Here is a 14,631-nt window from a genome sequence, read left to right as displayed (position 1 = left end):
ATAATTAAATACATGCTTTAAAATTATTTGTGGTGACATTTTTGATCATAAAAACCTCAGCTGCAGCATTTAGAACTATATATTCTTCTGGTGTTCTAGTCCTTACAAAATACCAAAGAGATTGTCATGTAGCTGTAGATATAGATGCAAATAAGCATTTCTTCACCACTGCCTAACCCAATTCACAGTGAATATTCCTACAAAAGGAAAAATGCATTGCAGCTAATTTCCATATTCTTGACAGAGTCTACACAACAGCCCACAGCATGTGCAGGCATGTATACAGAATGTTATTTATGACAATCAATCAGGAATCTAACTCACCATAAAAGGTCAAACATCAGACAAATAAGTAAGAGATTTCAGTATTATAAATACATAGATTGGCCAATTGGCTGATTTATTGTGGTATATGAAGGTTCAGTGTAAGGCGTTATTACAAGGTCTGGTTTGTTTATTGATGCTTCTGTGGCCATAGATAATGCAACATATTTATTAGAAAGGTAGATGTGGTAATTCAAGAACAAGGTGAATATGCCTACCAGTGTACATTTGCCTAAACAAAGAAAGTTCTCATGATTAGCAAATAGCATTGTTTCCTATGCTGTGAACTCCAGGTCAATTTAATGTGACATATAATCTGTACAAATTAATTAAAAACAAACAAATTGTTTTGTGGGATAAAATAATATGGCTGCATAAGTTTACACACCTCTTACAGTTCAGGGTGTGGCTGTGTTCAGAATTAACATATCACAATCAAACTGATGTTAAATAGTAGTTAGTACACACCTGCCATCAATTAAAGTCACTCTGATTAAGCCCATGTAAAGTTCAGCTTTTCTAGTCGGATTTTTGCTAAGTTGCCTCTTACAGCAAAAGCCATAGTCCGCAAAGAGCTTACAAAGCATCAAAGGGATCTCATTGTTGGAAAGTATCAATCAGGTGAAGGGTACAAAACATTTCAAAGACATTAGACATACAGTGAAGACGGTCATCAACAAGTGGAAAAAAATAATGGCACAAGAGTGACATTGCCAAGAGCGACATTGCCAAGAGCGAGACATTGATGAAAAAACAAACAAAATTGCCTGGCAGGCTGACAAGAGGCCTAAAACAACATTATAGGAGCTGCAGGAATTTCTGGCAAGCACTGGTTAGGTACTACATGTGGAAATAATCTCCCGTTTTCTCGATATATCTGGGCTGTGGGGTAGGGTGGCAAACTTTAATATTAAATAAATACATATTGAAGCCCAGCTACATTTTGCAAAAACCTACATCAAGCCTGGCAAAAACATGTAGGAAAATTTTATGATCTGATGAGACCAAAATCTTATTTCCAAATTGTTTAGCGCAAAAACCACACTGTGCACCAACAAAAGAACACCATACCCACAGTGAAGCATGGTGCTGGCAGAATTATGCTTTGATGATGTTTCTCTTCAGCTAGAACTGGGGCTTTAGTTAAGGTATAAGAACTTATAAACAGTTACAAATATAAGTCAATTTGGGAACAAAACCAACAGGCCTCTGCTAAAAAGCTGAAAATGAAGAGGAATTTCACCGTTCAGCTCAACAACAACATACCTCAACATACCTTCATATCAACAAAAGAATGGCTTCACCCAAACAGGATCAATGTTTTGGAATGGTCCAGCCATATTCCAGACCCGAATCATATTGAAAATATGTGGGGTGACCGGAAGAGGGTTGTGTGCAGGAGGTGCCCTGGAAACCTGACAGATTTGCAGCACTTTGCAAGGAAGAGTTGTCAAAGATTCCAAAAGCGAGATGTGCCATGCTGATAAACTCCTACCCCAAAAGACTGAATGGTGTCACAAAATCACAAGGTGCTTCAACCAAACATTAGTTTTTTTCTATATTGATGCAACCACATTTCTGTAAATGTTTCCTCCTTTAAAGATGTCAGTTTGTTTTTAATTGAATTACACAGATTATAGGTCACATTAAAAGGTGGAGAAAATTTGGAAGTGATTTATTTTGGTCTGTTTTTTTTTTTACATCTCAAACACATGTGTATACTTTTTATATCCAGTGTAGCTATTGTTTACAACACCATGGTTATGAGAAAATGTGCAGCATGTTAATGGGAACATAAAGCTTCATTTCCTAGATGGGGTAAATACTGTGTAATAGTCATATGCAAGAAAATATTTAATATTCACCTGACAAAAAAATAATAATGTTTGCTTAACCTGACAACAATAATTTAAGAAAATATAAACCACTCTACGCTTTCCTTAAACAATTTTTAAACATTTAAAAAGTATGCAGGTTTTCTAGGGTCATTGATGATCTCTAAGTAGAATTTACTACAGAAACTAGACTAGTGCTTGTGTACCTTTTTATGCGAGGATTATTTAAGTATGCTTTATTCTTCACCACATAAAATCAAATTTTTACAACACAAACCAAATATTCTAGAGTATATTCAAATTGTATTTATGATAAGCATGCTATGTTTTATTAATCTACAGGAACAAGCATAAACCTTTCCTTCTGCTTATGTCATATGTGCAAGTCCATACTGCACTTTATGCCTCTCAAGATTTTAGAGGAAAAAGTAAACATGGTATTTATGGTGATGCTGTGGAAGAAGTTGATTGGAGCATAGGTACAGTATTTTGTTTCACATACAACTTCAAATTTTGTTTTAAATTAAGTCAAATATAATGTGCTATAGGTGATATGAATGCATGCAGTAAATTGGGCTGAAAAGTTAAAACTGAACTCAATTAAAATAATATGCGTTTTCAGACAGATGATAAGGAGCCATATATGATGGAGACTTTGAATACGGACGTTTATTACAGCCTTCATGCATGTCACTATCTATGCAAGGTGTGCTTTCTAAGAAAAAAAAAAATAGTAATGCTGTTATGCTTTCCAATAGGAAAGCTCAGCCTGATTTTAAATTGTCTGCAAGCTTTGTTAATCCACTGTTTGAAGCATTACCATTTGTGCTAGCAGAGGAAGGGGGGAAAGTATCCCTCTTTTAAAGTGGGGAGGTAAATCTTAAAAATGCATTAAAGAACCCCAACTAATAAAAATTTAGCTTATTTGTGTATAATTTGGCTGTAGAACATCTAATCATCTCTAAATTTGTGCCGACACTGCCCTTCCTTCTGGAGGGTGGCTACGTTTGTGTCGGTTGTAAAGTAGCTACCCCTCCAAGCTCACTCACTCAATACAAATTAGTAAACTAAACGTGAGATTGTAATCCATCATGTGTGTAAGAGTGAGCTTGGATGACTACAATCTAACTTTTAGTTTACTAATATAGTTTTAAAATTTAACTTTAGTGCCACTGTAATTCTAGGTTCCTGTTAAGCACACCAGCTGCTGAGACTATAGATACTATCTAGCCTTGCTTGAAGCTTGCACACACTTTTTAAAAGTGTTAAATTAAAATCCAAAAAAAATATTGTCTCATATTTACCTGCCTTCAATTAAAACACCATTGATTCCATAAATGTGATCTTAAAGAGTAGATTCACTTTTGCTGAAGAAAAAAATAATCCTCTCTGGGTGATCTGAGTACATTGCAAATATTTTAAACCAATTTAGTTGCAGTTTACTAACTGTAAGAAAAAGCTGTTTGTTGCAGCATGTCCTTTACAGACTGATCACTGAATGGGAGGTTCTGGGTTCATTATAATGAGCTGGTGGGATTTCTGTGTTGTGATCAGGAAAGGTGCAGTGTGAGCATCCCATTAGTAGTAATTAACCCTTAGGGAGTACTTTACCAAAAATGAAATTCCTATTGCAAGGGCTGCCAAAAATTGTACATGTTTCTTTCAGATTATAGGGAAATCAGTCAGCCAATCCAGCAGGAAGTGACATTACTGGTATGCTTCCAGGTTGCCATGGTATGCTTCTAGGTTGCCATAGTGCATTTATTTTTTGACAGCTTTAGAACATTACAGTGGCTACAGTTTTAAATGGAAAGGTAATTTTTTATAACATTAACCACTTGATAACTAGGGTTGGGCTCGATGTTCAAGCCGAACATTCAAGCCAAACATAAGTTTGTCTCAAACATCGGCAGTTTGTGTGTTTGGCAAACACACAAACTGTCAGGGACACCCCGCACAAGGCACTCTGCCTTGTGAGCCCTGATTGGCTAAAGCACCTGGTCAGGTGCAAGACTTTGCCTAATCAGGGCACATATAACTATGAGAATCATGATTGGGCAAAGTCATGATGACTCTGCCCAATCGTGGCTCACCTGTTACAACTGTGAACAGTTGGGTGGAGCTAGCTGTCACTGCTAGCACCGTCTAAATGTTTATATGTTACCGGCATCTGTCAAAATGCCATTCTGCTGTGGTTGTTTGTCGCAGCGGACAGGACGCAGTCCTCGTTTTTGTGTGTGTATTATTTCTATTTATTTGTATTGTTTTAGGTTTTATTTCATCGAGTCATAGTCATTGTGGACAACGCTGGACGTCGTGATTGACGCTGGATTTCGTCAGTGAATCCATTTTTTTTAAAATGAAAGACGTGTTTTGTGTGGGTTTTTTTTTCAAATAAAGGATTTTTTAAATAAGTCTGGCCTCTTTTGTAAAACTTGTATTTAGCCCTTTAGTGAATGGGTAGGGGTACCCCTTACTCATTCACAAGGGGGGGGGGGCACATCTGGGTGCCTTTTTATTAAAGGGGTACCCTGGTGTGAACAAGCCCCCTGCCCTCACCCCCACAACCAACCTCCCAGTGCTTGTGGGGCGACTCTGGAAAAAGCACCCTCCCAGTGCTGAGGGCATGTGGCCTTTTCTGGTCCTGCCAGGCCTACGCTCAGATCAAGGGTCTGACATGGAATTTTAAGGGGGACCCCACATGTTCCCACCATTGTTGGAGGTGGGGTTCCTCCTTAAAATTCCTTAAGGGTCTGGGATGTCTTTGAGGGGGGCACACTTTTTTTGAATGGGGTCCCTCCTAACAATTCTACCAGACCTAATGGGTCTGATATTGTTTGGGAGGGGGAACTGCACGCTTTTAAATAAATAAATGTGATTTTTGTTTCTTTAGAAATGCCAGTTTTGCTGCAGCAGGTTATATACATTGCACAGATGTGCCACTTTACAGGCAGGTTAAGGGGACCCCCAGGCACAATATTTAAAGTAATTTTGTATTATTATTGTTACCCTTTAAGTGATGTTAAAATCACTGCTCCTTTAAAAACTCTATTTTTTTTAAAGGTTTTTTTTTCATTGATTCCTGCCCCCCAGGGCAGTATTTGGACCCCCATACACTTTTTATGGCCAATAAATTGCATATAAAGCTTAAAAATGCGAGCATTTGATTTTGAAAGTTCTACCCCCATAGACTTGCATTGAGTTTGAGTTAGAATTCAAACTTTCCCATGTTCGGAAGTTTGAATTCGAACAGAACTCGGGGGTGTTCGGCTCATCACTATTGATAACCATGGTGTTTACACCCCCTTCCCATCCAGGCCATTTTTCAGTATTCAGCGCTGCAGTACTTTGACTGACATTTATTCAGTCATGCAACAATGTACTGAAATTAATTTTATACCATTTTTAGAGCTGTCTTTTGGTGGTATTTAATCACCACTGGGTTTTTTTTATTTTTTACTATGTAATGAAAAAAGTACTGGAAAAAAAAAGTTTTCCTATTTTATGTATTTTTTTGTAAAATATATAAGAAGTCGCCTTGGGTATATAGACACCAACCATGTCAAGCTTTAAAACTGTGCATGCCCACGGAATTGCAAAAAACTACCATAACCAAAATTGGCCATAGGCAACATTTTAAAACTTTTACTGCTTATCAGTTTAGTGTCATCAGTGACTAATGGTCCTAGAATTATTGCTCACGCTCCAGCATGTGTTGTGATATGTAACATGTGCAGTGCAATAAGCACAATCGTCCTTTTCACACGTAGGCACACCCAACACATGTTTGTGTGTGTATGTGGAGGCGGGAGACTTTACATTTTTTTAAAAATTATTTTTACATGTGACTATTTATTTGTAACTTTAATTTTGTTTTACTTTTTTTCACTAAACTTTATTGCTATTACATAAGGGGCTTCTTAGCTGCCTATGTGTTAGCCAATTTACAGTGACATGTTTTCTTTATGGAGCCATCAGGGGTCTCTAAGACCCTTAATGTCCCCTAGGAAACCCCAATGAAACTGATGAAGCAGAGGTCTTCTTCACCAACTTCTCTCCGGCTTCTGTAGCCAGGAATGACAGCTAAATGGGGAAGTGATGTAATGTACATCACTTTCTGCATTCAGAGACTGGCAGAGAGATCAGATGGAGATTGTGTACTGAACTCCCTCTGATCTCGGGTGACAGAGCCGCTGTGCCAGTCCCCGGCCTGCAATGGGCACAACAGAGCTCGGGATTGGCGGTGGGGAGGAGGGGCATACACTCACCTGCATAATATAAGTGATTGGGCGGCTCTACAGCTGCCAGAACGCTTATATGCAAACAGCCACATCCAAAATGCCATATTCCAGCTGTTTAATTACAACAGCCGGATGTAAGGTGGTTACATTACACAATGGCTTGTGCAACAATAATATAAGCTATATTCATTCAATGTTTTTGGGTTTTTTTTTATGTGGAGTTACACTTTAAAGCAAACAGCTAAACACAGAAATTAAATACATACAGTTTATGGGAACAGTTTTACCTGCTAAAAGATTTCTATTTCTTGCTATGATATTTTTACTGTACCACATAGCATATACCTGCCTGACAGTTAAGGAGCACTTACAGGTCTTCTCATCCCCATCCTGTAATAGAAATGAGAACCAGAAGGCTGATGAGCTTTTTTTTATATCACTCTCCTCTCTTCTACTATCCTCACTATCCTCTACTATCCTAATACTTCTTGTTATCAAATGAGTGCTTTGGCACAACTGAGTGGCTCATTGTGCTGTTTCTTGTTCTCACGGTCTGAGCTCTGCTTTATAGAGATTGCAAGGGGCTGATACCAAGTCAAATTCAGGCACTTACACAGCTTGTGTTTAAAAAATATTCAAAGTGTATGTAAAGGCAACTTTTTTTTGTTTCAGGTTGAAAAGGGAAGGGTTAGACCCTTTGTCAAGAAATTGATGAGGAATTCAAAAATTATGAGTGTCCACTGTGCAAGAGGGTGGGTAAAATCTATTAATAGGGGGAAAAGGCTCCTGTGACAGCTCTAATATGGCGTTTCCATTCAAAGATATTTTCTCTCATTTCCTGTTTTGTGGAAGTGTTGGAAAATCTCCCCAGAGGGATTGCAGATATCTTCCTTGATAAAACAAAAAGGTTCAGCTTTCCATACATTTTAATAATATATTACTGAATACAAAGCTGCATCAATGTGTGTCTTTTATATTTACCTAGAGTTCAGTTTTAAAAATGATGTGCTTGATATTAATAGGAAATAATTAGTTGTATGCTAAAAACATGACATTTTATTTGTTCATTTTACCCCCTGAAAGGAAACACTCAATGAAATGTCAGGTTGTACAAATTATCTAGTTTTAGACAAAAGATACCTAGTTTTATTTTGTAGAATGCATGATAATAACTGCAGTATATTTTGTGAGCTTTCCTAGGATTTATTCTATCAGCTATTCTAGGATTTTTTATTAGCTTTCCTAGGTATGTGTTTTTTTTCCATCAGCTTTCCTAGGATTTCCTTACCATGGCTCATAAGAGTGTTTTTAAAAGCACATTTGTTAACGGCTAGACAAGTCCAAATTATTGAACTGTGATATGGGAAAAATGAAACCATACATTTGACCTTGTCAAAAAGTGAAAGGAGATGATACAGGTGATAATGCAGGAAAGAATGAGTGAACATGAGTAGAAGAAATAACTCTAACCTTGTCTGCTTGACTGACATGTCACCAAATTGGATTGCTTAGTGACATGTTGATGCAGATAAAAAAATGAGATAATTTGAGACTTTGACAACAGAAATGCTTTATGCGCTGGCTGATGAGTAATTGCTATGCATGGAAAGGTCTGCTTTGTAAGAGCTTTGATACGAACAGTTATTTACAGAATCATTTGCAGAAGGTGTTAAAGTGTATGCACATTATATGCTACAATTACTAGCTTTAAAGACACTGAAGGCACTGGTATGTGCATAGAGGCCAGTCAGAGTATTATTTTTATGTGCTTGTTGAATATCCCATTTTTTATAAGTGAAAAACTACTTATATGGCTGCTTTTCTATTAATGGAGGCTTTGTTTGCAACCATATATAATCTTCCTTAAAATATTGATTAGTACCAGGAGGTTAAAGCTGAACTCCAGGTATAACATTATGTATGCTCACGTTTATCCACCTTGAACCAATGAAAGTTTGCATATGCCATGCCTGAGCAGGCTACTGAGATCCCGTAAAGCACTGTTGTAGCCCAAGCTACTACAGTGCTGACCTTGATCTTCCACATCCTGTAGGGCACTCTCCTAAGCAGCCTCCCCTCTGCTCTAAAAACACAGGGGTATACTCACTTCGCACAGTGGCCATTTAGAGAACGCCTAGTATTTGCTATCAGTGACTATAAGGCAATCTCTGATTGGATTAGGGGCTACAATGTCACAATCTGCTGCTCCTCCAATCAAAAACCATATTGTATTCAAGACAACCCTCTGTGTTTTTAGAGAATCAGGTAAATCGCTCTGCACAGCTCAGTAACAGAACATGGAAGATCACTGTCAGCACTGTAGTGGCACCAACTACTACGGTGCTTTACAGGATCTCAGTGGGCCTCTCAGGTATGACATGCATACTTACTTTGGGTCAAGCTGGAGCAGTGTAATGAAGCATAAGAGGTTAAACCTGAAGTTCAGCTTACGCTATTTCAGGAAGTATTATGCTTCTGTGATTTCTGGCTATCAAATTAGCTTTTTTTTTGATTTGTTGCATTCAATTCAGGTGCTGGTGCAGCTCACTATAATAAGCCAATAAGTCCCTTTAAATTGTTACCTGAAATTACGTATGCTTGATGATGGTGATTTTTGTCTTTTAAATTTTGGAGGTAGCTTTGTTCCAATTAGTAACATACGATACATAGAAAAGTATCTGAAATATTTTAACCCACCCAAGTAAAGGATCTGATCATTGGAACAAACCTGATGTGATTGTTCTCAGGCCTAATGTGGTCAGATTTTTGGACAGTTGTGCCAGAATTACTCAGATCATGTATCAATGTATCTCTTGTATGGAACATATTGTTTAAGACAGTGCTCAAGATAAACAGGAAAATATACCACTAGATCATTTATATATAAACCATTATATCTGCCAAAAATATGTAATTCTGGTTAGCCACTCTTGGGAATTATGCACCCCTAGCAAACAGCTCAACAGGGCTGGTGACCTAACTTTATTTTTTTTATTATTATTATTATTATTATTATTATTATGAGGGTCAGACTTGATTGAACTTCCTTTTGTTTTTTCTTTAATTTTTTTAGTTTCCTGATTCTCTAGTTGTCTCCAAACCACTACCCTCCCTGTGTGCGGGTGTCTCTATCAGCTAGCTGGCTAGTGAGGAGACACCTATGTGTGCGTGTTCCCACGCCTAGCTGTGTGCGTCCATAGATGCACACCACTTGCAGCAAGCCTCCCCTGCTCCCACAGTCACACTTTGGCTGATGGCAGAGGAGCCTACAGTTCCTCTGCCCTCAGTACCCTCCCCCAGGACCAGTAAGTTTGGAGAAAACAGAGCATGTGCCTGGTCCTGGCAGAGGAGACAACTTACCACAGGTAAGTGTGTGTGTGGGGGGGGTTACAGGTTTACGTGTCACAGCTTGGTCATCAGCCCACCCTATCCCCTTATTGGAAAATTAAGGATCAGAAGCACACTGATGAGGTCTTCCCATTGGCTTCAGTTCTTGTAAACATGTTCAGGAGATTACCAGCACTTAGCACAAGAACTAATTTATGATTGGCTCACCCACTTGATATTAAGAGGGATTCTGGTACATACACTAGTTTTATATAAGGATACATGTATTGTTTATAATACATATATAACTGCACTAAATTGTGTTTATGATATCTCCCCGGTTTCTAGATTTACCAAGTGCAATTTTACCTATTGAAGAAATATTTAATTTGGAATTTTTGCTACCTTTTATTCAAATTAGGAGTAAAAAAAAAACAACTAATACATACTAATGGAATAAGCATTTGAGTTTAGCTAAGAACAGCATTTTAACAACAGTATTGTTCTTCTATCAATAGTATTTCGTTTGCATTCCTCTATGTGTGTTTCCCTTGAGAGGCAGTCACAGCATGACCTAGTTTTTTCCTGTATTACAAGAGCTTAATACATTCTTTATCAGTTGTCTTTCTCTGCTGATGCCAAGCATGCTGTAGGTGTTGCTGTAAATGTCATATAGTATTAGCAAAAGCTGAAACACTGGGGTTTTCATGAATTTAAAAAAATGCTAATATTAAACCATGATAAGAAAAAATGTAGTACATTGTAACATAAAGCAAGTAGCTAGAAATGGTACTGACTGCACTTTTTTAAATTACAAGTTTTAGCACTGCTTGCAATAAGCCTGGAAGCTCAGAGAGCTAAAGAAGTAGCCCAGTCTAAACAAAAATAAAAAGAAAGTACACCCTCTTTGATGTATATGGTTTTAAGTATCAGAACATAATAAAATACATCAGGTCCTTAGACGGTCCTAAGGATCCATTCACATCATCTCCAGACCAGGCCAGATTGTTTCTGGACCCAAAATGCATCCTAATGTATTTCTATGCTTTTTCTGACCTCTGTTCACACCAGCACAGTCGGTTGCAGACCAGACCAGACAAATACTGCATGTCTCATTTTGTTGTGGTCTGGAACACATATAAATGCATGCAACACACCTGAGAGCCCATTTTAAGCTAAATAAAGCAAAACAATCCACAGCTCTGGGAATGTGGCAAAATGTGATGCACTGCATTCCAGATCTGGTCTGGGAAATGGTGTGAATCCACCCATACTGCTTCCATAGTAATTAAGAGGCTAAGTAGTAGCCAGACGCTGATAATTACATGCCCTTGATTAATTGATCATCAGCAAGTGTGACCACCTCTATAAAAGCTGAAATTTTAGATTGCAGGTCTGGAGCATCTAGGGTTAGTTCACACCATATGCAGTGTATTCCGTTCCGATTCTGGCCAGAACGCACTGCATTGCAGCATTTTGATCACACCGCAACGGAACGCACTGCAGGCACAATGTGCCTTGCGATCCCGTGTGGACGATTGCATTGCGGCCAGAGGGTGTGGCTATGGTGCCATTCACTTCAATGGCCCTCTCCAGCCCGGCAAAAAAGTGAGCCGGCCGCAATGTGATGCAGTGTGTTCCAGCCAGAATCGGACCGGAACGCACTGCATATGGTGTGAACTAACCCTGAGGTGTGTGTTACACAATGCCAAAGAGCTAGGACATCAGCAATGACCTGGTCCCCATTGCAGCTCCCCTAAGTTTTAGTTAGAAGTAATTTTCATATTGAAAAGGTAAGGTGAATGAGCTTGACATTAACTGCAGATATTAGGAAATATTGTTGTTTGATTGTCAGGGAATTAAGATATAAATAACAGAAGACAGAAAATTGGATTGATTTACAGGTATTTGGTATATTAGGGAATAGTGAAGTGATCAATAGTGATGAAAAATTCACTTTGTATCAAGAAACTAAAAATGAAGTACATGGAAAGGGGTTTTAAAAAAGCCCAATTAAAGTCACAAAAATAGATATGCAGCCAGATATCTAAGTATTAGCAATCTCCATTTTCATAGATTAACCCCCATGTTCCTGTTACAGCAGCTGTGTAGGTAGTCTAAACATGGCTGTGTAGTCTAATAAACACCAGAGTTTGACCCAGTGCTCTTGGTAAACGGAACTTAGTTACCCAAACTGGTCTGACACACCCCTTTTTATATTAACTTGTAGTTAAAAGTTTGTATAGAGCATGCCTTACCTGAAAACTGGGATTGCATTCATGCATCATATAGTGTTCCAGAAACCCTCTCCTACTTTGTTGACAAGGTAAGTGATGTCAAATCACTTCTGGTCAATTAAATGAAAGCCATGAGACTTGCATGGGTCAGTTATGACCCTTGGAAACACACATGTTCTCTACTCTACCCATACTCTATTGACTCTTTTCATAGTTTTTGCTTTATGTAAAAAAAAATCATAAGATAAATTCAAGAAGGAGAATTGCTAGATCAAGAAACTTGTTTTCTGTCCAGCAGTGTTGTCTTTAACCCCACCTTGGATCAATTCAAATGTTTGTTTTGCTACCAGCTTGCTCTAATCAGCTTTTTAGGTGGTTTGCATATGTTTCGCTCAATAATTCTTAATAGTGAATGCATCAGACATTTGTTCCAGCACAATAAGCCTATAGTCTAGTGTAGTAGTACTATAGTAAACTGAGATCCATACTATAGTATGTTAGACTTGTATACTAACAGCACCAAATATTAACGTACGTACATAGAAATTTACCCAGATATTCCCCACAATTATAAATAGTATTTCCACCACATATTTAAAAACACAAAATAATATACAGACAAATAAAATGGATGAATCTAAAGTACTGTTCAGTTTGCACTAAACTAAAAGAGACCTCACTAAACATGCCATCAGTATATAAAAAGGTGCTATACTGTACGTCTTCACAACCAAACTGATTTCAATCTTTTCTGTCATTTCACAGTAAATTTTGCATAGTAAGTTGAAATTTCCTGACATGGTTTACTAATCTTTGCATATATTAATTGCAGTTTGTAATTAAATATGCCCATGCCAATATGGCTACATAGTCAAGGCTTGTTGAGAATTATGAAAATAATCTTAATCTAATGATTATTTGATTCATTTGGCAGGCAAGATTATTGAAGTGCTTAAAAAAAACCAAGTTGAGAAGAATACATTGGTATATTTTACATCTGATAATGGAGGACATGTAGAAGAGATTTCCTCTTCTGGAGAAGTTCATGGAGGATTTAATGGAATCTATAAAGGTAATGTTGTAAAAATGTTTTTCCAACTGTTATTTTAAAATTAATTTTTCATTATGAATGTGTAAATTATGCAATAACCCCAAATGATTTTAACACAGAGTATCATGCATCATTTATTACAGCAATTAGCTTACAGTTATCCTTAACAGTCCTATAATAATGAAGGGCTCTAATAGAGAAACAGGATATTGTTGAGTAGCTGAACTACAGGCAGATACCTAAATACCCAGAATACATAAGCTGCATTGCCTGCCAAAGGATTTGTGTTTCCATCCACCCAGCGCTGTGATTTACCTAGGCCTGGTAGAAGGCACATCTAGACTGGTGAACTGATTTTCCACAACTGCAGAAAAGCATAAAAACCAGGTTACCCCATGTCAGCCTATGATTGGATAGTAAAGGAGAAGCAGAAGACTGATGAGCTGATCACAGGGGGGTGCAGGGTTTTTCATCTTAGTTCTGCTGACCTTCTTCTTTAGCCTTCTTGTACCACTTCATGTCTACGTGGCTCTGGCTCTACTGTAGACTGTCCATCATAGCTCTGGATTGGCTTTCTGATTGTGACAAAAGTAGACCATGCCAGCACAATGCTTGTTGGCATGGCTGCTTGTAGTCACTTTTTCAGAGGCATGTGTGCCAGGGAGACCTTTCAGGAGCATCACTAAAGTAAAATAGGCAAATTTAAGATGATTTGAAACAGCTCTCAAAATTTAACATGTTAAATATTATATAAGATTTTAGTGGTTGGGTTTAGGTTCTTAGTGTAATGCAATATAATTGATACATTTATAAATATTATATTTAAGGAGGAAAAGCTACTTGCTGGGAAGGTGGAATACGTGTCCCTGGACTTATTCAATGGCCTGGAGTTATAGAAGCCGGTACTGTTATTAACGAACCAACAAGCAATATGGATATTTTCCCTATGATTGTTAAGCTTTCTGGATCAACTGTTCCTCAAGACAGGTATTTTTTTTTAATCATTTGTAATCAGGCTTTCCTAGATATTAACATAATTATTTTTCTTTGAAATGTCTCTGTTTTGGATCCAAAACAAAAAAATGGATGGAGGTGTATTTTTTAAGATGATGCCAACTAAACTGACAAAGAGGGAAGTACAGTAACCCTTAGTGATCAGAATTCATCTTTATGACTTGGTAATGGAATTTATAATTGATTGCAAAGGTTACATCACTTTGTCACACACATAATTCATTTTGCACCTTGCCGAAATGAATATGTTTATGTTCAAATATATAATAGGTATTCCTCACTTAACGACCAATTTCCATTCCTACGACCAGGTCGTTAAACGAATTGGTCGTTAAGTGAGGTACTCTATACAGTACTGTACTGCATTAGTGCAGTACTGTATAGTGTTGCAGATGTACAGTACTGAACAGTGTACTGTACATCGGGCAATAAAGTACTTACCGAGACCCGTGGTGAAGAATGGAGCACATCACTTCCGCCGGCGAGACATCACACTGACGCTGCCACATTACCACACGTAAGGTCGGACGTAAGTGCGAGCGGTCGCAAAACAGGTAAGTCGGTGTGATGAATGTCTGTGTGTATATATATATATATATACA

At 37.8% G+C, this 14,631-nt stretch overlaps 1 protein-coding gene across 1 annotated transcript in view; it reads left to right on the top strand.

The window, feature by feature from the left end:
• LOC108793972 (steryl-sulfatase-like) overlaps positions 1-14,631 on the top strand; it is a 117,640-nt gene that overhangs the window by 53,821 nt on the left and 49,188 nt on the right. Inside the window, exons 5-7 of the mRNA XM_018564936.1 lie at positions 2,502-2,638; positions 12,899-13,036; positions 13,843-14,002. Of these exons, the coding sequence (XP_018420438.1) occupies positions 2,502-2,638; positions 12,899-13,036; positions 13,843-14,002 (435 nt within the window). The remainder of the gene's footprint in view (positions 1-2,501; positions 2,639-12,898; positions 13,037-13,842; positions 14,003-14,631) is intronic.

This window comes from Nanorana parkeri, unplaced genomic scaffold (assembly GCF_000935625.1).
Source record: "Nanorana parkeri isolate BGI_ZX_2015 unplaced genomic scaffold, ASM93562v1 scaffold797, whole genome shotgun sequence".
Lineage (NCBI taxonomy): Eukaryota > Metazoa > Chordata > Amphibia > Anura > Dicroglossidae > Nanorana > Nanorana parkeri.
Note: the sequence above shows the minus strand (reverse complement) of the source record. Positions and strands in the feature narration are given on the sequence as shown.